This window comes from Polyodon spathula, chromosome 20 (genome assembly GCF_017654505.1).
Source record: "Polyodon spathula isolate WHYD16114869_AA chromosome 20, ASM1765450v1, whole genome shotgun sequence".
Taxonomy (NCBI): Eukaryota; Metazoa; Chordata; class Actinopteri; order Acipenseriformes; family Polyodontidae; genus Polyodon; species Polyodon spathula.
Window position 1 is genome coordinate 1,351,285 of NC_054553.1, and position 23,808 is coordinate 1,375,092.

The following is a 23,808-nucleotide window of genomic DNA, read 5'->3' on the forward strand; positions in this document are numbered from 1 at the left end:
TCTCTGTAGAAAATGTATTTACGTACAAGAAAAAACACACATTAATGTAAATAAAATAGCATTATATAACATTTAAATCAATACACTATATTCAGATCTCTACACAATCTATTTCTTTGCATCATTTTGTTCACAAAACTTTTGACACTGATGTAACGGACTTGGTCTTGAATCTGTCACCATTATTATTATTATTATTATTATTATTTATTATTATTATTATTATTATTATTATTATATTTTAAATATAAAAGAAAAATACTGCATTAGGTTATGCATTGGTTTGGTATATAAGATAAATTTGATTTTTATGTGATTGCAGTATATAACTGGGAACTTTCTTTAGACGAAGTGAGTTTTAAGTAAAACATTAGCCTTACAACTGGAAACGCGAATACCACATGTCTGTTTTTAAGGGCAGTCAGTAAAAAATATATCACATTATGATGACAAATGAGAAGAAAAAAAACTGTTTTAAACTTAAACAGGTTACGTGGGATATCAGTGGAGGGCTAGCAATTTACAAAGCTACCTTACTCCTGCAAATCTGGCAGAAAGTGCCAAGCCTAAAATGATCATATGCTGCTAATTAGTGGGATAGCAACACATTTATATTCCCTGGTTTAAAAGTAATACCTCGCAGAGTGATTAGTATCCGTCTATCCGGGGAGGATACACTAGACTCAGCGCAGCTTTAGATTTGTAATGCTGGCTTGAGGATCAGGACCCCGAGAGTTGTTTTTTTTGATTGGTCGGGAATCTGATGGTGTCCTTTGCTTGCCTGAGAATTACATTACACCAGCGGCTTAGGCGAGGAGGGGCGCAGTTTGAGAGAGGCAATGAGAGAGTGAGTATCGTATTCAAGGGACAGGAGAGCGGACACTCACCGAAACGAGTCTGTAACGCGACTGTATTGCACATCAGACTGATACCATATACAACAACTCTCCGTCAACCTTTTTTAAAGTGGGAGAAAAAGAAAACGGAACTACAACACTGTCACTTGGGATGTTGAATGTACAAGATTTCACACACGGGTAATGCGCAAAACAAGACGGAGGTATTTTTTTAGACAAAATACAACCGTATGAATTTAATAACACGGGGATATGCAAGGAAAACGTTCTGCTAAAAAGCACCGGGGCTGTTGTGGATAAGCAGAATAATTCAGGAGAATACCTCGTTGAAGTACTTTGGACTTTTAAGAAACAGAGTACATGGACTTTTCCTGTGTTGTGCATTTTTTGTGTCCCACATTGCACTGGATGTGTACCAATTTAAAAGGAACCAATACTGCTACTGGTAGCGCACACTAAATGAACACGCGTTTATAAAGAACGGAGTAAGAAAGCTGAAAGCGAGAAAGTGGTTTTGTGGTCGAAAACACTATAACTAAAATTAACAACAGCAAGCGCCTAGATAGAATACATTACCTGGGCGCTCGACCGCAGCAAAGGGACTTACAAAGAACGCATCATCAGGCATACATTGACTTGTTGTGTTAATACATTAGTCAGCCGGACACTTTTAGTTTTTTTTCAATGACAGATCGAAGAGAAAACAAAGGCGTTTGGAAGTCCTGTGTGTAATTGCATGGTGGTGAAACATCGCTTCTGCTTTCCATACCTACCCAGTCTGGTGGCGTTAGATATGCTCGTAGTTTGAACACTAAGAGCGATTAACTGTCAGGAAAGTACACACATGCAAAACAAGGACGCTTGGAGATTTATGAGCATTATTCGAGTAGATCGACAACCATTTGTGATTTCGGCTTCGACCCAGGTGGAGATTTAACCGAAAGAAACAGCGGGATTAACGCGATATAACTTTGCATATCCAGAACTGGTCGAGTCGCAGTCAGTCCATTTGGAAACACACCGCAGTGAGAATGGCCGATACGAAGTGTTTCTGGAGGTATTGTCTGGGGGTTTTCATTGCACTGTGCCGGGTGTCCACGCCTTTAGCAAAAACCTTGGATTCCATCTCCTGGAGCTCACAAAACCACAAGTAAGTAGCAGACTCTTTGTTTGACAAAAATCGAGTCTTTACAGCCCGCGCATAATACTTTGTTTTTGTAACACTTTCAGTACACCAGCGATTATTTTCCAGTTATATAGTATACCTCTAGGGATCATATGTTCAAATGTGTGGCATCGAAGTTTACCTTAAGCATGGTGGATTCATATTTGAAATACACGAAAGAGAAATGTTGTATTGTCGTGATATTGCCGTTGTATCGGCGCTTGCGTTAATTATTGAAGTTTTACAAACTCTAAAAGCTGCCAACTGTGACAGACGTGCGTTGTTAAATTAGCGCACTCCACACGGGCTGCTGTGTCACGGCAAGCAAAAAGCTCATTCGTTGCAGGTAATAGTGCAAACCGAGCGAGCCCAGTCCGCGCTAATGCAGATCTGCCAGGTGTACCAGCAGGACCTATCCATTTGAAGGCGCACGCCAGCGCTTTAACTCACAGGACCAGTGCATTACGGTTGAGCTACAGCGTTTAAACCGGCCGCTACGCGTTACATTGCGTATGCTTACTAGCACGATAATATGACACTAATACAGACAAACCAAAAATGCAGCCTGCTGCCTTAGTGATGGTGAATAAACTTACCGTATTACCATACTTGCTGTTTGTTGTTTAAAACTTAAAATAAACAGGGTAACCGGAGAATGATTAAATACATACGCGAATAAATACACAAATACATGAGTTCTGCTTTCCATTAGTGCACTTGTCAAATTGATTCCTCTTCACTGGCAAATCTTGCCATGGCTGTGAACACACACACACATCAATTATTAATTTGACTTTGAACATGTATAAACTAATCACATCTCTGCGTTCATTATAATATGAAATACTAGTATGTGTGTGTGTGTGTGTGTGTGTGTGTGTGTATGTGTGGTATATATATATATATATATATATATATATATATATATATATATATATATATATATATATATATATATATATAATGTCTTTATCGAATGAGAGCGAGTCTCAGAGGAGAACAAATAGTGTCTCAAAGCGCAACGGAGCCTCTTAAGAACTGAGCGAATAATGCGCTTGAGATGCCGTTTAGTTGGTAAGTCTTACCAGAATATTTTAAAATAATCGTTATCCATTTCCCATAGGCCTGTCATTTTACATATACCGATATTCACCTGCTGTAGATGCGAACATAAGTCAGCGAGTTGCGGATTTGCAAAATAAAATAATATTTTTGTCTATAATCATAGTCCAATCAGGTCCAATAGAGAGAGCTCTCTCTCATACGAGAGAGAGAGGATATCTATATCTATATCTATATATATATATATAATATATATATATATATATATATATATATATATATATATATATATATATATATATATATATATATATATATATATATATATATATATATATATATATATATATATATATATATATATATATATATAGCTCATAATATAGCATATTATATCGAAACTTTCTTTCTTGTTAACCTATAAAATAGTTTTTTTCCAAAACACAAAGGGTTTTGTAGTAATTCATTCGTTTTTTTTAATTTTAATAAACATTGTATATAATAGTAACATATATATATAGAGTATATATATATGTGTATACACCACACCACACACACACATATATCATATATATATATATATATATATATATATATATATATATATATATATATATATATATATATATGCATGTTTTTATTATTACTAAAGAATTTGTTACTAATAATGTTAACCAAAAAAGAAAAAGCCTATCCCCAGTAAATGTAGTTTATTTGGTAATGTATACATCAATCCTCAATAATTATTCTCACATTTCTCAGGTGACTGCTGTTTTTCTCTCATTATAGCTTTTGCTCATCTTATTGTTTTTCGTGTGTTATGAGCAGTTTAATAACAGTGTAAGCCTAGTGTCTCAGCAAAATAGTTATTATTCCTGTTGTGCTATCTAGAAAGAGCGTTTTAGTCAATAAAATTGTCTTGCTATTCAGACATCTCTGAAAACATTACTTTAGTAATATAAATGTATAGAAAGCAAGAAAGAAAGACATTGGGTAATGTAAACAAACCTCATTAAATGAAATGCATTTCACATTAGTTGTAACACATTTTTATAGGGCTAGCTGTTAAATACATACCTTATGACATATATTCTTGCAGACACAACCCACACACATTACATACACATTTATAAATAAATTAATTTAATACAAAAACAAATGTGATATTTAACTTGCCTTTTAAAGAACTTGTATTTCTTAAAAACAGCAAAGATTATTTTGTAAAATAACTAAAACCCCTTTTCGTAAGACTAAAGGCCTGCTGGAAGGGACGATATGTGTATATGCTAGTGAAGTCTGTGTATTTGTCTTAAAGTGTGTGAGTCACAAGCCTTGACGAGCTTGATGGCGACTCTCAGTAGAATAATCTGCAGTTACAGGTGTAAAGCGGCTGCTGTTATACTGCAGTTGCTGTTTGTTGTTTCAAGTAGCCCAGCATTCTGTTTATTTATCCCTCCCAGTGCTGTGCTCTACCACGTCTCCACTCCCAAATGATCTCTAATAGATTGCAGGCCTCCGGGTAGGTCCTTAATTACTGTGAAGCAGATTACAGATCTTTGAGAGCCCATGCACAGTGTCCTCTCCAACCTGATTTAGAATCAACCAGTTTGATCAGAAGCTTGTGTACAGCTCGGAGATCAGCCATTGAGCTCCTGTTAATATCTTCGATAAACTAAATTCAGAAGCTTGGTGTACTATCTGTCTGTCTGTCTGTCTGTCTGTCTATCTGTCTGTCTATCTATATATAAACACACCTAACACTGAGTGTATCTAGTACTTCTGTTCCTATATTTTCAAAATAAAGTTTCCTGCCTTCTTCTTTTTCCTCCTAAGCATCACAGGAGAAACTTTGGTCATTCAAGCAGAATTGTTGTAAGCTTTGATTTGGCCTGTTTGCAGTTGTGCAGCAGAGCTGTTCTGTGGAGCTTGTTTAAACTCTGAAGCCGCAGTGTATTTATGTAGGTGTCAAAGGCAGTGCAGAGGCAGCCCACTTCATATCTTTGAAGTCGGGGTGTGAAAATGACGGAAGTTGTTCTTGGGGAAGCTAAGCAAAGATAATGGTGGGTTTCACATATACTAATGGGCTTTTGGAGGTGTGGGGGTTGACGCTGCAGCCGCCACTGTTTGGATCTGTCTCTAAACAGACATGGAAAAACACTAGCCCAGGTCCTGTTCTGGTGAATCACTCTCTAATGAGGCTTTCAGCCTAATGCCTTGCAGATCAGCCCGTCTTCTAAAGACACATTTTGACTTTCGCTCTGGCCGGGAAGTTTATGGGGTTTTTATTTGGCTACATATAAAAAGCGCTTTCCCCGGGTGGCTGTAAAACGTAGATTTATTTCTGTGGCAGATGATTTTTCTTACTAGCTTGATGCCTTGCTGTGTGGGTTCAAGGTTTAAGAGCCCAAACGTTTTTCTTTACTGTTGAACTCTTCAGCCGCGGGTTTGAAAATGTTATGCGTGTCAGATGTGTAGCAGGCCAGTGATAAACCCGCACTTTCAATAGGCAAAGTTATTTCGGCCATTTAGCAGCTGTAGTTGTAACAGCACTGATCTGAGTGAGCAGGTACATGCGTTTATTTATATTATACAGCCTGTGCGATTCTGCTCGGCTGCTCTTTATGTGCTTGCAAGTCACTGAGCCCAGCGTCCTTTTGTGGACGTGTAGAGTATCCAGCTCTGTGACCTGTTTCTCCAATCCATGTGTGCAGTTTTGTTTCTCGTCAAAGTTATACAGCCTCAACCCTGATAAGGTTCTCAAAGCGGTGCTAGTGAAACTTCACGCCTCCAGACTAGTGAGCCCAAGGCTTGGGTTGGGCCGTGGAAAGGAATTTCCATCTAAAACAAACAAAAATTCTGCACAGCATGTCTTTGGGCGTGGCAAACTTGGCTAAAAGAGTTGAAATGGAAATTCAGCAGCGAGAACGCCCAATACAATCCGCCTGCCATTCTGCACATCCACAAAATGACAGGGTATAATAGAACAAGGCCAATTGTTATTGCAAATGCACAGTGTTCCCGTTGTAATACATTTACAAATGCCGTGGGTTGTTTTAGTTTTATTTATTTATTTTTGTATCTAGTCTGTCATGGAGATATACTGGAAGGTGTTTTTTTTTTTTTTTTTTTTTAATTTTTGCTGCCATCTCTCCCCCTGGGAACAAAAGCCAGTAAAACTAATCCAATCCTTACCAAACTGTTCAAACTCTGTGCAAGGTGCCGAGCCGATGTTGTGAGCCTTAAGGCTCCAAATGTTCCTTTTCGGACATTTATCATGTTTTCTTTTCGCCCATTAAACAAAATATTAAGGTTTAATGAAGTATGAAATATGAAAAATGCATTTTATCCACCGGAACAAAGAAAGAAAGAAGGGGGAAAAAAAAACAAAACAAAAAAAACACTTGATTGATTTGAAACTATTGCTTTGAAATTAAGCTCTTCATATGCTGGAGGCCTGATATTAAATATGAAAAGGAGCAGGAGATATAATGGGATGAAAAGAGAAGCAGGGTTTCATTTCAATTAAGAAAAAAAAAGGCGAAGAAGAAAAGAAATGTTACTGTGGTATTATTATCAGTGCTGGGCCATGTAGTTTTCTTTAGAAAAAAATAGAAAAAATTATATTTAAAATATATATATATATATATATATATATATATATATATATATATATATATATATATATATATATATATATATATATATATATATATATATATCCACTTTTTTTTTTTTATTAGAGTTGATTAGCGAGTGCAGTAATTATGCTGAGTATGTAATGCATATGGTTAGGTAGATTACATGAGACTGATTACTTATGCCCCAATTTTAAGCAGCAAATGGCAACGCTAATGGTGGTAATTCTCTGTTTGGGATAATTGTTCAAGTTAAATCGTATATATTTTTCCCCATTAGCTGCCATAGCAACAACCGGGAACATTTGTTTTTATCGCCCCAAAATAAATCCAAAATAAAATGGCCAGTGAAAATGATGAAAATAAGGTGATAGAGGCTTCAGCTGTGCAAACTGAACTGATTAATAATTACTGTTAATCAATGTATTAATAATAAGAGGGTCTCAGTTTCGGAGCGTGCGACTGCTATTGTATACTCTTTCTCAGCAATAAGGGAAACCAAGGGAGGGTAGTTTAAAGCATTGGGTTTGTTTTGAATGGTCTCTAACAGCACTATGGGATTCATAGCTCCTCGGCGTTCTTATTAAATGGACTCTCCTGCCCCAGTTCGAATCTCGCATCATGTATAATACATTGCAGAGTTTATTGTAATAAAGCAAGCTGGAGAGGGAGGGAGAGAAAGAGAGGGAGACAGGGGAGAGAGACTCTGGCAATGCCTTCCAGATCAGTGTTCTGTGATTAAAACTGACAGTTCTGGGATTGACTTTGTCACAGTTTAAACAGATAATGTTAGCCTTCAGCTTTTTAATAACTCTTCTTGGAGCACAAGGGTTGTCGCGGTTTACTCTCCGCAAGGGGCTCCCTCAAGAAGAGGCAGAATGGTGCTTTTGTCTTGCAGTCGCCCTCCTGCCCACTTTCTTTATACAGGTTCTGATCACGTTTCACACATTTTATCACGCACACCGGAGCTTAAAAGCACATCTGACTGTCTTTTCCAGGAACCGATGGAACAGAAAGAAGCAGGCCTCTTGACTTAAACCCGTTGCTATCCCACCACTGGGGAGCAACTGGTTTATCTGCATGAATGCTTGTCTGGTCAAGGGCTGTTTCAAACATTCCGAGCTAGTATATGTGGTGTGGACATCTGTCCACCAGAACCAAAGCTTCTGAATGTATGCTCAGTTTTTTGCTCTTTGCTTTTCTTTTCTCTAAATACAGTATGTATCAGTATCTATCTGTTAAAGTGAAGGATAATCACAAACATAATAAAAACTTAGACCCAAAACAAGGAACATGTTTCAGGAACATATTTGCAAATGTCTGTCTCTGCTTTAGTAGGCTGAGAGGAATCACAATCCAGGTTTAAAAAGAAAAGAGAAAAAAATCAGAAACAGATTTTTAATCAGGATCATTTGGATCTGTTGCAAAGACAAAGTCCTTTATTCTCTCAAAGCTTTCGTTTGCTTTTGACTGCCAAGCTGTGCTTGTACCTTCGGCTTATAGTTTAGTTATTATTTTTTTAAATAAATTGACAGAGAGTGGATGATAAGATGGATAAAAACTTGTTTACAGTGCAGTCATGTACTGTATCGCTGCAGCAGATGAAAAAACTGTGCTGGAAAGGTTAGGTGCTGCGCTTGTCTGAGAGAGAGCATTCATAGACTGGAGAGAAGAATTAAATGGCTACAGCCGCAAACTTGTTCAGCAGAAATTAGGAAAAGCTCCTTCTAGATGTGAAGCATTTATTGGTCTGACTCATTTCCCGATTGTAACATTGATTACCTTTCACCAGCTGTGAGCAAACAGACCTGGCTATGTATGGTCAAAGAATAGTCCTGTGCAACAGGGAACAGCCACCTACTCTCACACACTTTGCTTTTCAGCCTTGCACCTCCCAACATTCTGCAAACGGAACACGTCCCATCAAGACCACTCATACTTCCATTCCTCCTTTCACATTTCTAGGAACCTGAAGCATTGTCATAGAATAAAGAATGCTGATCCAGAAAGTGACATCATGGTGTTTATAATGGATAGGTAGATGGTATTTAATAGTAAGGGAGCTGAGTAGAAGGTTAAATCCAACATTTTTCCCACGCGCGGTTTTAAGTCATTCCAAACGAGGCAAGAGTGTATTCATTGATGGCTGTAAAGTTCATCGATTGGGATTTATTGAAGCCTGAGTGAACAGAACATGGTGAGAGAACATTTCACTAACCCTGTTATAGGACAGGTGGAGACCTTCCTGTAATTCATTATACCTCCTTCTAACAGACATTTTATTTTTTACTGCCATTCCAAGAAAATGCCTGTTCTCGCTATAATGAAAAAAAAAAAAGTTTTTATAAGGATAAACACGGCATCCGATTTACTGTGTGTGGAGCTAAAATCTGTAATTATTTCACACCAGGGGGGCCTTTAACTAATGGCAGCTAAACCCAGGAATTTATAGTAAACCAGAAGACGCTCAAATTATTATTACAGATTGATTAAAATGAACATTGATTTGCTACTCGTGAGATCCACAGGTAGAGAGCCAATTCAGACTAGTGACAGTTAAACAACACATAATGGTTTGTAATGCTTGTAGATCACATTTTGCTCTCATTTGGGAACAATAAGAAATTTTGTCTTTTTATTTTTTTATTTTTTTTTTTTTTATGGAAAGAATATTTTTATCAGAGCCACAAAGGTTTAGTGAGACGTATGCAATGCGTTTGGTTTAAAATGACTTTGCTGCTGATATCGCTGGGAGTATGTCTTGGTGGGCAAAGACAGAGACTGATCTCATTGCCAGTGAGACGTGCAAGTAGAGACGTTGTTCTACACGTTGCAGGCTGTCAGTTCCTGCCAGTGTGGTACAGAACAAGCAAAACTGAAGTGATGTCAAATGGGGGTAAAACTTGCTTTCTGCTGCAAGATTTGCAAATTTAGAACACTGCGGTCTGTTTGAATTAGGGGTTTGTTATAAAGTGCAGTTCTGTTTTCATTTTATATTAGCCCTTTAGGAACATTATTCAGTACTGGCAATTCCCCTAATGTTCCTAAACCAGTAGTGTTCCGGCTGGGTCCAGCAGTGTTTTAACAGAATAGCCAGGATAATAGTAATGGACTGACAGTTATTAAGAACTGTGCCCTTGCGTAACAGCTCATCCGGTTTGTTTTAGAAATCAATTCACAGTATTACAGCCTTTTCAGTCACACAGTAAATTGTGTCAATCATTCTCCCACGGCTGTGACTTTCACCCTTCTTTTAAGCCAGTCTTGGTGAGGGATCACAGATTACAAATGCTTGTGATTGCAAGAAATGGCAGATGCTCTTATAGTGGATTTTCGAACAAAAGGTCAGATTCCAAGACTCTTTTTTTCAGCCATCAACACGGCCGCACGTTTTTGAGCGACATGTGTTTTTTTAAAATAGACGGCAGGATTTATCCACATCTATTCAGCTTACCAGACAGACAGGTATGCTAAGACGTTCATATTTTTGACAGTTCTAAGCAAGTGGTAGTTGTTTGATAAATAAATGAGTCGGCATGCCGTTTCAGTTTAAAAAGCGATGCCCAATCATCATTTCATTTTCAGATCATTTTAATGGGGCCTGACAGTTTTAGGACTAACCTGCAGCAATGGAACTCCGAGTCAGTGTTTCCAGAACTTTTACTCTTTATTTTATTAATTAATTTTTTTGTACTACTGCAGTTTAAGTAGCTTTTCTGTTCAGATCTCTTGTACTGCAGCATAACCAGCGATGTTGAGCAGAGCGGAAATCTAGTTTGAAAGCCTGACACAATGAAGGGAGCAGGGGTGAGACCAGGACAGAAGTAGGCTATGCTGTTTTGTGCATTACATCACCCTGGCTGGGATTAGAAGCTGTACAATATTTCAGTCTGTTACCGAGAAAAAAAAAAAGATGCATTTTGGTGATCTAAATGAAGGAGACAAAAGCTGATTGTAGGGTGTGCTCTGGAACGGATGAAGCTGACAGCCATTCTAAAACCCATTAGAACCCATTTCTATGAACATTTGAAATGAATTGGTGATGCACTTTCCCGCTGGGCGGACTTTGCTGTAAGTGTGTCACAGCGACAGATGGGCTGTCCCTATCAATCGCTATTATTGATTAAAAAAAAAAGTGTGTAGCATCACAATCTTACAGGTGCTGTATGAACGACCGTCTCAGTGTATAACAACCAGGCTTGTCCTTTATAAAAAGGGTTTCTCACGTTTCTCTTTAATATATTCACTATTGCTCTGATTTTTGTTAAATCGTCTGCTGGATGTAGCTGGTAGGAGTTAATAGTTTGGTGTGGTCTGCAAGAATATTGTGTCCCGTTTCCCACTAGAAATAACAAAAGGCAGTTTGCTCCAATCCTTGAAGGCTCTGAGTTTCTTTTGCTGTCTTATCCCCCTCCAGCAGGTTTGAGGGGTGCGTTTGGCCGTTGCTATGCAAATACATATAGAAATGGGCTAAAACCTGTAGCGATGGGTGACGAGAAGCATGGATTAAAAGCCATGCTATTAGTGCTCTAGCCCGACTCCTGAAGATCTCTCAGCTCAAACCCCTGACAGTAGTGGCAGCTGTGAAGGAGAGCTCAATGGTGGCACACCAGGAGTGCCGAAACTGAGCCGCACGCTTTCTTTAACTGAGGTCAATGAAGAAAACACAATGGACAGCGCGAGGAAAACTGAAAGCAGTACATATAACTGTTGATTAATAAAGACTATTAATAATAATAATAATAAATAATAATAATAATAATAATAATAATAATAATAATAATAATAATAATAATAGTAAAGAAAAACTGCATTAAACAACTTTTTAAACAACTTTCTCTCACTTCTAAAATATTTCCCATGAAACAGGTAAATGAAATGAACAATGTAATTCTAATGGATATATGAGGGTATTGCATATATTAGCCGCACCCTTTATAATTGTTGTGCCGATCAAGATATTTTGTTCCCTGTCCAGTCCAATACACTAAGTGCAATTTAACTGGAGTGCATTGAGTGGAAATTGCAGTCGTTAATGTTATTGTTATCCTTGGTTGTACTTCAGTTTGTCTCTCAATTGAGTTAGTCACAAGGCAGATGTGCTCTGGATGAAAGCCAGGGGTTTGGGTGTCCTGTAATTGAATTATTTTGATAGCCTGGGTGAGTGATGGAGTCAAATGTTCACAGATTCCTCCTTTTTTGTCTCTCTGTTATTCTTTGCTCCGATCCAGGCTTTTTTAGACAATCGAAAGACAAAAGGGCTGTAAAAGCAATCATAGATTAGATCTGGAAACAAAGGGTTTTGTTTTGAATAAGCTGCAAGCAACTGGGTTAAAGTTTCAGGAAACAGTTTACAGTCGGGTACTGCCAAAGCCATGTTGAATTTCCTTTCAGTCTATTCTGTTTTAGTTGAAATGACATATCTCAAAGAAACATTATCCCTATGGTGACCTGTAGATTACCAGCTCAGGCTCTGACGTACAAAGGTCACAGCAGAAGTGTCAAAAATGTTCTGTTGATGTATCGGACTGATTGTAGGGTAGTATTATTTCCTGAACTTGAAAGTGCATTGGCACTAAGAAAAAAAACACCAAAACACGAACAGTATTATTCATTAACTAGTTTATTTTTTTAATTTTGTTGTATCTGTACCAATAAAACGATAAGGCAGAAATTTCCTAACAGTTCACAAAATTGTAATTACAAAAAAGTTATGCTGTCACTCATCCCCCACTGCATTACATTAAATCAGCCTTGAAAAGAGGATCTCTAGGCCAGTAAACTAGACTGGAATCCTTTATTTTGCTGCCGACCTTGGGGGTTTCCCAACCCATCCTGGTTTTATAACTCCTTTAAACCTGGTCAGACTGAAAATAGGGTTTGAAGTCCCATGGAAACAATAGGCATGCAGGAACTTGCAGTGCAGCTATAAGTTTCTGCTATAAAACCACGGAAGATGCTGCTTCTGTGGGATACAAAGATAGATTCCTCGGCTGCTGTGGTATGTGGCTAATTGTGGACAAGGAGACCACACAATTAGACAGGGATTAGAAATTGTGCTGGCTTGCCCTTAGTAAAGAACTTGGATGTATTAAAAAAAATTATAATCAAATTCTACAAAGAAAATTGTTTTAAAGGTCTTGACTGCAGTGCAGTGAAGCAAACAGACATTTAGCTGACCATTCAGATCACATTGCAATTATTTACAAAGAATTGCTCTACACAAAGCTATTGTAATAAAACACGCACTGCCCATGAGTCGATTAATTACGGCAACGATAAAAGTTTCAAAGATCTAATGGGCAAGACACAATAGCACTCTGTTTTTAATACATCATTCCACAGTAGAACATGTGATATAGTTGATGAATTCTTGTTTAGCTAGATTCCATTTAAATTTGAAACATCAATCAGACCACAGAAAGGAGAGACCACCTCCCTTAGGGGAAGTCTTTTCTGCCTGTCCTCATTATCTTACAATTCAGATGCTGTTTATGACTTGCCTGCCATGAAATCAGACCTCCAGGACAAGGCCTTCGCTCACCTCCCTGACCTCACAGTGAGACCTTACCCATGGCCTTGAATGCTTCAATGGGCTGAGTTTACACAGGTGGTACGAGGCTGAGTGATATTGGCCTAGACCCCATACATACCCATGGCAATATTTGTTGAGTCTTGATTTTCACTGATGGCATTCTAAAGATATTTAAATAATTACCCAGGGTACAAATAATTCTTTAGACCATTTCTTCCTGTAAGGGTCTTTGCAGAGGAATTTGGTTTTCATCAAATTGAGAAAAAGCAACAGAGGCTTATGGCCAGTTGAATATAAGATCACATTTTCTTACTTTCCTACGGCAGTCCGAAACAATATCATACTGATAGCAGGTCTTCAGTTCCGCTTTTCTTTCCTTTTCATAGTTTTGAAATAATCCGGTTTCACTGTAGACCTGAGGGCAGATATGTAAACCCCGGATGCTTAATATTGTGTCTTTTAATGGATTAGTTAGCAGCCAGTCTGAAGTATCTGATAGCATTACTGTACGTGACTGTTGCCTAACAGAGAACACAAAGTGCACTGAACTAACAAATTACTGCTCGTGGAAAAAAGCAGGAGCAAGAGGAAGAATTGGTGACCAACATTGCAAATCACCACCCAGTTGTTGTTTCAGGATACGGAAAATAAAAAGTAAAAACATCAATTGAAGCATTTTGTAGTTTTACTTATTTGTTTACTTTACCTTTTGTAGCCTAATATCATTGAGATAGTACTGTAATTAGCATCAAACCATACAGCAGCAACCCTGTCGCTCCTTGAAAGGTTTGGCAGTGTGCATGAGTTACCCCTGATAAGCTGGAGGACATTGTTTCCAATAGCCTTTCTTCAGACTTGAAAAATGGGTTCAATTCACGTCATCTGTTAGTGCTCATAAATGCATGGTTTACGTGGGAGATAGAGCCATTTAAAAACAGAAATCATTCAATGCTGTATATCAGAGTTCTGGTTGCCAGCTGCCCCACAGCCATCTTATTATACATCAACATTTTTCCATTACAAAGTTCTGTTTGAAAAATCAGCCCCGTGCTTTGTGTCTGGCTTGTACCCTGGTATAAATTTGGAAATGTCACCACTGCAAATTGAACCGAGTCTGAAATTCATCTTGAAAGGAAAAGGAATTGAGAGAACACAATATTAAAGGTGCAATGCTCTTTTAAGTTTACTCGATATGTTACAAATGTGCACTATACATACATACATGTAATTTGGAGACGTACTTTTATATCGAGCAGGGGGTCACAGGTGGAATGAGCTATACAGTCTCATCCGATGAAGATGGGGATCCCTGGTCAGATCTGCTGTGAATACTAAAACAAGGGGGCAAGGAGAATCATATGCTTTTGTGCAAAGTTTCAAGCACTGCAGACCTAGCCTCCTGGCAGAACATTTGGCTCTTGGTTAGGGATATACAGTGTCATGTGATCGGCAGACTGACTGATGTATAATGTGCAAGTGACACAGTCGAGTGAAGAAGGCATTAAGATATTCCGGAACACACTGATGTTTTTTTATTTTTTTATTTGTAACTTTGTAAGCAGGGCTTGGGTTTAATCATTTTAGGAACATTCTGGTAACAATACATTTGCACAAAGCTAAGTGCCAGCAAAGTCAGAAGCAGTATTGTTTCGTGTTTTATTTATTTTTTAATATATGAATAAATATTATTTATTTGCCTGGTGTATAGTTATCGAAGACAGCTAGGGTTTAATATATTTCTTCTGTCTGTGCAAAGTGGTAAAACGCTGATTTGAGAAAGAGTGATTCCCTTTTTTTGCATCCTCTTTTTATGTGCAACCCTGGCTGTCTAACTGCTAACTTTAGGTCTCTGAAGATGCCTTGTCCAATAAAGCTTCCTACAGCAAAGCCCTTTGTGCAGATTAGAAATGACTGGCTGGAAAGGTATTACGATGTTAATGTGACTTTTTGTTGGGGCTCCAAAGCCACCAGTAAAAGGCAGTGCTCCTCTTTAAAATTCAAGAGCACCCCTGCAGCTCTGGGCTGGGTATTGGTTTCCCTTTGATATTCCATTGGAGGAGGTTGGTGGAAGTGTGAAATGGCTTGCTCTTCAAAGTGCTGCACAGACCCCGAGATTAAGAACCCCTGAAAGATGTCTGTTACAAACAGTACTGCTTCCTGACAAAAGGTGGGGAAAATAATTAGATTTTACGTCTTCTGTTAATACAAAGCCCAGAACGCCTTAGCCTTTAAGATCGGGGCTGTATATGTGCGTTTGCGGCAGCTTCTGAAATTCAAAACAATGTAGCGGCTGTGTCCGAGGTATTAGGCCTCTTGTGTTATGGTCAAGCGCTCAGGAGTGATCGGTGTCCCAAGTCACATTTCAGAGCAGGAGTGCAGCTGTTACCACAAAGGGCAGCGCTGGCTGTGTGCAGGAGCTCAGGTGTCAGCACGGAGAAGGTCCCTGTAGATGAAGGGGAAAGATCACTTACAGCTGGTGTTAATAGTGAAAATGTAGATTTACTAAAGGCATTGCTGTGCCTGGGTTCTGAAGCATTTCACCATCTGTTGTAGAAAGTTGTATAGTATTTTTTTGTGTTAAGGTTACTGTAGTTGCTGCACTATGTTTAGTTTAGTTGTTATGCTTACCTTAAACAGCACGAGCAATGTAATCAGGTAGCATATTTTTTTTTTTTTTGGTTGAGTTTCAATTTAATCTCGGATCTGGTATTTAGCAGATGCATATTTTAACAGTAAATATTTAAATGAAAAGCATTTCTAGCAGTTAAAGCAAGACGTACACACAGAGGCTGGAAGACATAAATATTAATGACACATGGAGTTGTTTGTATATTTTAAAGCTATTACGTTTCAGTCCTGTATTGCTGCCTGGAGTTTTTAATGGTGAGTGACTGGTCTGCTGTATTTGAGGGACACTCTGCTAGTATTAACTCGTTACATTGATGCTAATTATCATTTAAAAAATGTGATTACTCCAGGGCCCATCTTTATTAATACAGCTAAAGCCGTCCCAATTAAAAAAAGGGTAGCTTTCTCTGTCTGTTTTGAATCCATGGGGGTATCCAGCACTTGTAAAATACAGAAATTGAATGGAGACACCCAAATACCACCCCTTCTATTCTCTCTGTTTTGAAGCTTTAGTTCAACTTGAAGCCCCTATTCTAAAAGCAGACCCAGGAACAAGAAAAAATGTTAAGAAGGTCAAAGTGTGCTGGTAGTTTTTATTGCCTGGCACTTCCTGGCCAAATGGGCTGTTTCTGTAGAGGGTGGAGACGGCATTAGCATTTAGACAGAGGGGGCTGTGCCCAAACCTCTTGTCAACCAGAACAAAGGGCAAAGGGATTATTTCTGTGGCCGGGTCTCAGCACTTGAAGACAGCATGGTTTTTGAAAAGATAATGAACATCCTTCCTCAACCCTCTCCCACCCCCTTCATGAACATCAAGTTATTAAAAACTTTGGCCCAAGCCACAGTCTTCAATTCTTCAACTGCGTAATCTTCTTTTATTGTGTTACGTTGCGTAAACTATGGGGAGATTGAGCTGTCTTTCATACTGACAGGCTTTCAAGGAGTCGAGTACATATCTTTCTGTTTTTTTTTTGGCAGCTATTCATGCTTTATTACATTTGAAATATAAAAACAAAACAAAAAAACGACCTACATCTCAGTATAAGGGACCTGATGACAAGGTGCTGATTTTGTCAGAACTGGACTGAACTTGTTGCATTAAAGTAAAAGAAGAGCTAGCCTATGGAAGCATTAGAAGGTCAGACCTTTTTCATTACGAGCTATCTGCTCCTAGAGCCTTGGTCCTAAGAATGTGAAATATCAGCAATCACCCTGAGCACTCAATAACATTTTTATTGCACTGGCATTTACCAACATTCAAGCACAGTTTTGGCTCATATATCCTTAAATCCTTAATGCGCCATATCATGTAAACCAAGAATATGGTGTTCTGGGAAAGTAAGAGTTTTGAGGTTTTTGAAATAAAAAGCCCTTTTCTTTAGTTCAGCACTCATCTTTTGGCCTTTAGGGGTTCTCACTGTCTTTCTGAAGACTGGGTGAGTTTAGTTTGCTTACATGTGATCAACCTAAGGGGTTTTGGAAGAGCTCCTGGTACAGAACCCATGTTGCTGACACCTTCTTCAGCCAGATGTTTCATCAGTCTGTGTTGACACCATGCTTACACCTACTCACATCACAGAACAAGAGCTGTGTCATTGAAGCAGGAACGAACACGAGGCTCCGGAAAGTATCTTGGGGGCTAATTAAATGTATCTTTCATGATTATAAAGTAATAGCCCTTTTCTCACTCTGCATTGGGTACCCATAACAACTCCTTCATTAGCTTTTGTTTTTCCACCCTCATCAGTGAAGTCATATCCCAGACTTGTGCGTTTCCAGTCTCCGAGGGATTGCGGTGTCGTGTTGGGACAGGTAGTATTCTTCATCAAACAGAGCTTATGGATGATAAGCTGTTTAAGACTAAGCAGTCTCCAGCTCTTTTGTAGTGTCTGCGCCACAGTTAAAATGCTGAGGCAGGCTGTGAGCCATCCCAGCAGAGCTCTACCCTCCGCCAGCCTCTCTCCCTGGGTGCTAAGTACTAGATGCCAACAGCCACGCAAGCACAACCTGTGCTAGCAAAGAAGCTGGGTATACTGGTGTGAGACAAGCACTGCCCATTGGGAATGAAACACTGTTAGAATTTAGAGTAGTATAGAGTTGAAGTCCAGTTGAATAAAATCAACAGGCTTTTTATACAGGGAAGAATAGCAATGATTAATATTTTACTTAGGCATTATAGAATCGGTCCTTCCCGCTTTCTGTTTATTCAAATTCTTGGAAAGGTGTTGTAGAGGAAGATTGGGACAATGCACTGAATGCTGTTTTCCAATGCAGCAGCAACATGGCATCTTGCGTATTCATTCATTAATGAAGGTTTGAGTGAATGTTGCTGGGCAACTTGAACAATCTGTGCATGAATACCAAGCACCATTTCAAATCGATTTATACCCCGTCAGGAGCAGCACCAAATGCAACCAACTTTCTACTTTTTAAAACTTGTTTCAATGTAACACAATTTGAGCCGCTGCTGCCCATTTACAGCTCATTAAAGGGATCTTTATTTTATTATACCAGCTTAGATGTGCTGCTTAGTTTATGCTCTAAAGCAGATTAGTTTTATCTCCGATGCAGTTGTTGAAGCAAATTACGATAACGTTTAGCATCCCAGTAATTCATCTCATGTGACTGTAGTCCAAACAGACGGCATAAATCAACCTGCTGGTTACAATAACCAGTGCCACTTGGATGAATTACAGGCAGTGGTAAAAAGCGAATCCCTCCATAGAAATTACGGTTGTTTTTCGAGTTTCCAAATGTGTATTTCTTAATGCAAACAGGCCCTGCAGGGGTGCACAGTCTGGGTCCTCGAGGTCCGGATGCCCTCCTGGTTTTATAGGAGCTCATTTGAATGTTCTTTATAGCAGGTTAGCAGCTGTTTGCCCCTTTTTAAAGGTTGATTGTGGAATTTGTTTCTCTTTCTCTTTTAGTGTTGACTTTTCCCTGTGCTGTCCTCCACACAGGCGGGCAGGAAGGTTGTGTAACTTGGGACAGTGATAGAGGAATGCTATTGTTGAATGTAGCAGTACAGAAGCGAACAATGTGATGTGTGACAGCACATATAATACCAAACCAAGATAAATATTGAACACCACACTTACTTATTTTTTTTCCCCTTTCATTTGTTCAAGAAAATGTTAAGATTTATGATCCTGACTTTTTTTTTTCGCAGCTACGATGCCTTGCCATTTTCTATTGGGAATCGTCCTAAGATCCTGTGTGTTTTTGACAGTTATTACCAGCTAAGGCGTTCTCATGGTTTGCCAGGCATGAGAAAGACAAATGGTTGTGCCTTCTAGGGGTTGAACCATCTGATTACTGCACCGAACTAAGCAGCAGAACAGAGAGATAGAAGAGGAGTAGCTGGTGAGCGATGATGATGGGTTGTTTTGTGGAAAAAAAAAAAAAAAAAATCAGGAAGTGGTAGTCATGGAGATTTGTATTGCGTTTCCAAGGCAGTGGACAGAAATGCATTCAGTCCTTGTACCTGCTGATGTAAGAAATGCAATTGGACTCTAAACCTCAGCTGCCATTTCTCTATCTTTCTAATTATATAAGGGTGCTTTATTTCCTCAACTGCATTCAGACAGTAATCTGAGCAAAAAAAGCTGCCTTTTAACTCAGTAGCTAATGCTTCCAGAATTTTGGCAAGTACTGTCACATTATAAAAGCTTGGCTTATTTTTGCTTCCGTATTAATTTTGAATTAAACCAAAGTGCATCCAAGCATTTTGAGCAGATGCTAAAATTGTGTTGCTGGAGAGGGTATAATCATTTTTGCGCAGCTAACATCGTGAGCGCCTTGGTGTGCTCAACTGGAGCCAGCACTTCATTTGTTATTTTGTTTACCAGACTTGGCTATATGTAGCCATGCAGAAAGCTAAATGGAATCAAACATTTTTCTCTCATGTGCTGAGGGCACATGTGGTGTCTTACTCCATGCTTGCAGTGTCCCTTGGCATGCTGGTTAGGTGGCAGCTTCAGCTCGCTCAGCGCACTGTAACTAAAGTCCTGTCCGTCTGAATGAGAAACAGAAAACGACAGGCTAAAGCAATCCCCTCTGGTTCTTATTTGTACTGATAACCGTATGTACTGTATGCAAGAATCCCTTCTCTGTGCTTTGCAGATTTCATGCTTGCCTTCCACTACCCAATTCTGCATTAGCATTCTGCATGAGAACAAGATTAATTAACATGCAAAGAAGATAAATCCAATTCATTCCGTTTATCATAATTTTTTTTCGGGTTCCAAGCAGTTTAATTCGGAGACGTTTTAAATCTGTTCGATGCTGGAGAGGGGGTCAGAGATGCAAGGATGGCACAGCAATTGGCCCCACCTCCTACTAGAAACACAATCGATGGGATAAAAAGATAAGCCTGCCCTCCCCCCAAACGCAAAACTACATTTGTTTAGATGATAGACTCATCAGTCTGCTGTAGCTGCAGCGTTGATTAATTGCAGAGAGCTAGCACAGCCCGCCCATCACTCAGTGTTAATGAGATGCAACAGGGAGCCGAACAAGCACTTTTCATTACACGCCAGTGGTTACTACTACTGTAAACCGGTGTTCGCAAACACAAAGCCCCTCTTGCCAAGCACCCTCAGAAAGGGACAGCTGTTTGTGTGTTTGTGAAAGGCATGAAGCCTGCGGAAGCTTGCTTCGCGATTTGCGTTGCAGCATAGCCAGATCTTGTGGTTGTGGGTGGATTGATCAGTGGTTAGTAGCTGTCATTGTGGGTCGCTACCTAGCGATGGCAGTAGTTGTCGACAAGGGCTGAATCCAGTAATGTCTAAAGATGTAGCGGGAGCAATAATATTTCAGCTTACAGAATGTTGGAGCCAGTCCCAGAAGCATACTGCATATGTTTTAAGAATGGTGTCTAGTTGCTGTCCTTAAACATTTTCTTCAAGGGTAAGTAGGAAGTTACTAATGTAACAAAAGCGAATACATGGAGACAACATAAAACTGGCTTATTCTGTTTAAGGGGGAGGGGGGAAAGGGCAGGGGCATGACTACCAAGTTTCCTTCAAGGCAGGGTAGTACTGTGAGCACCTAGCACCATCAATCACAGGCAGCCTGAGACAATGGGAAGAATAAGTGTAGCTAGGAACCAGGGTGGCAGCTGCGAAGTGATACAAGATAAATATTGGACTGTACATTCCTCCCAGCTTTCTCCTCTCACTTTGTGACACATTAATAATGAAAGTGTTTAGAACGTGGGGGCCTGCTATCCTTTCCACTTGTACACCAGCAGATTCAATTTGAACTGTCAAAATATGAAATACTGCTTTTGAACACTGAATATGTCATGTTTCAATTTTGTCTTTGGCCTACGCTGTGTTGTAATGAATGATTGGCTGTGAAGGATTAATATAAAAAGGAGCTCCTTATGTGCAGGTTAGTGGTCCTTAAATAATTGGGTAAAAGGCTTCTATGCAATCCCCTCCCAAATTCAAAACACATACTTACATTTGCCACTGCAGCCTTAACCAGACTTGAAAAGTTTAGTCTGAACTGAATTCTGACTTTAATCCCTTCTCTATGTGAACAGAAACAGTACGTATTGATTAAAGGAAAAGGTAGACGACTCTTTACATGAAATAGGTCTTAATACTGAGTTACACATTCTTCTCAGTTAAGTTTGTCTGAGAAACAGGAAATCTTGTTTTCTGAAACATTCCCCGGGATTAAAGATGACTGAGAATGCACCTGCAAAGTCAATGTGTCTAGAGGCAGCGGACACAGAGACTGCAAACTCTCTCCTTGAAGGAACAAAGAATTGTTAGGGGCTCACTATCCATGACTCTGACCCCTGGGACAAATCCATCAGTCACATACAACCTAGATATTAATGCAGCTCGGCTCTCATTATCTTCTTCAAGGTAACCAATTATTATATTTCTTATTCTGACATGGATCGAATGAGGGCGGACTGAATTATAATTAGACCTTTTATATATATTTCGTTTGGATTTAGCACAGAACAGTGTGAAGTACAGCACTGTATCTATGCTTGTCTGAGGTTAAATGAAGATTTTAAAGCTTAGAAGAAACAATCTCCATTTACTCAACATTCACGTTTCCTCCGATCGACAGCCCATTCACTTTTTACTACAGCTAATAGAAAGGCCCTTCCTTCCACAGTTAAAATGTAGCGTTTTTTATCACATCATTATCTCTTGCCGGTTGCACTAAAATACCCTCATAGGAGTATATATTGTCGTCGGCAGCCACAGCAACCCAGTGTCGGGTTGCTGGCAGGGAGCAGCTTTTCAGCACTGGCTGCCAGGCTGGACTACAGCGTTTTTAGCCAAGCAGCCATCAAGGGGAACGTGCAGGGTCTGGATTTTCTTTCGGCCAAGAAGAGCCTATCTGCGTTTCTGTTTTGAGTATCTGAAGGGAAACGGGTTGGTTTGCAGCGGTCGGTACTTGAGAAGAATGGACTCCAGTGTCCTTCAGCCTAGGGAGCCAGCTGTGCTTCTAACTGCATCTCTGCTTTATGCTACAGTGATCACTGTCCCATTAAAACCCCAAACCTCAGATTAGTGTTGTGAATATTGTGGTCAGGTGTATTATTTATTTATTTTTGTTCCTGTAAGAAAATGGTAATGAAGCAGTGTGGGTTGTCTGTTTTAAACTTTGTCTGTTCACCTCTCTGGCTTTCTGCCTTTTCATTGCCCAGCTGGTGTGTGTGCTTGCGTGTAGGTACTGAATGTGAAGGAATGTTATGTAACTATACTATGTATGCTTGCTTGTGTAAGTCCCACTTGTGCACTGTTAGAAGTTTGGGCATGCAATGGGATCCCTTGTCTTAAGACATGGCTTATAACGATGACACACGTGGTGTCAAACGCAACCTGAAAAGAGCAAACAGTAATCGGAGGGAATTGATTCGATAAGAATGTGAATTGCAAGAGCCAAAAGGATTTTTCATCTTAATGATAGCATGCTTAAACTTATGTGTGGACCATTTTGTTTTACAATCTTAATTCACAGGATACAGAAGACGTAATTTCTGTTTTGACCTCCTTCCCTAGATTTCCATTATGTCTTCTCCACAGAGCATTGCATTGTAGTTCTTTCTCAATTAGCCGTTGGGAATTTGTTGAGAATATTTCTGTCCTAGAAATCTCCCAATTGCTTTTACTGAACTGGCAAGCCAGGAAGCTGGTCACCGAGGAGCACAGACAAAATTCCAGGCACTTGTCCTAGCTCCCAGCCTTCTCAAGAATCTCCAGAATTTGCAAAGACAATTGGGATCATTAGGTAATTCACTAAGCCAGTCCTTGGCTCCAATCTCGACTGCCAGAGCTGGTACTTAAAACAAGGTCCTTGATCTGAAGAGTCAGTATCCTAATAACCTCTCTCGCTGTACTGGTGAGGGGGGGTGGCAGTCGAGGCACTGCAGAGGAAACAGTGTTCAGCTGCTGAAGCCTGGAACTTGCACTGCTCTGCTTGCTTGCTATTGTGCTTGATGGCAGGTTTACTAACCTGGTTTTCTTGTCTTGAGTGGATCACACCTTTTCTTTAGAAACTGGCTAGAGGACATGTGATGCAGTCTGTTGTCGGGAGACCCGTCTTTTCATTGTGAAAAACTAATTACCCCCCCCCCCCCCCCCAAAAAAAAAAAAAAGTAAATAAATGCTACTTTTATTTTCCTGGTATACAAACCATAGTTTATTTGATTAACATTTTGTTGTGGTCATTCCCCAATGTGTAACATTAGGATAAAGTACCTAGCCCTAACCAGAGCAGATCGTTTTGTTGTACTGGCTGCTCTGTGCTGTAAGAACAGTGTATTTTGTGTTACGCGCACACACACACACACACACACACACACACACACACACACACACGAATCAGTGAGTATAAGGGGTACCACACAGTTGCAGGATGCATTTCACTGACATGTTTATTCATTTGTGGTTT

At 39.4% G+C, this 23,808-nt stretch overlaps 1 protein-coding gene across 1 annotated transcript in view; it reads left to right on the top strand.

Annotated features, from left to right (window-relative positions):
* The first annotated feature begins 431 nt into the window (after positions 1-431).
* The window catches only part of LOC121295281 (ephrin-B1-like), a 60,944-nt gene continuing 37,567 nt past the window's right edge, over positions 432-23,808 (top strand). The window contains exon 1 of the mRNA XM_041219734.1: positions 432-2,007. Within this exon, the coding sequence (XP_041075668.1) occupies positions 1,889-2,007 (119 nt within the window). The 5' untranslated portion in view covers positions 432-1,888. The remainder of the gene's footprint in view (positions 2,008-23,808) is intronic.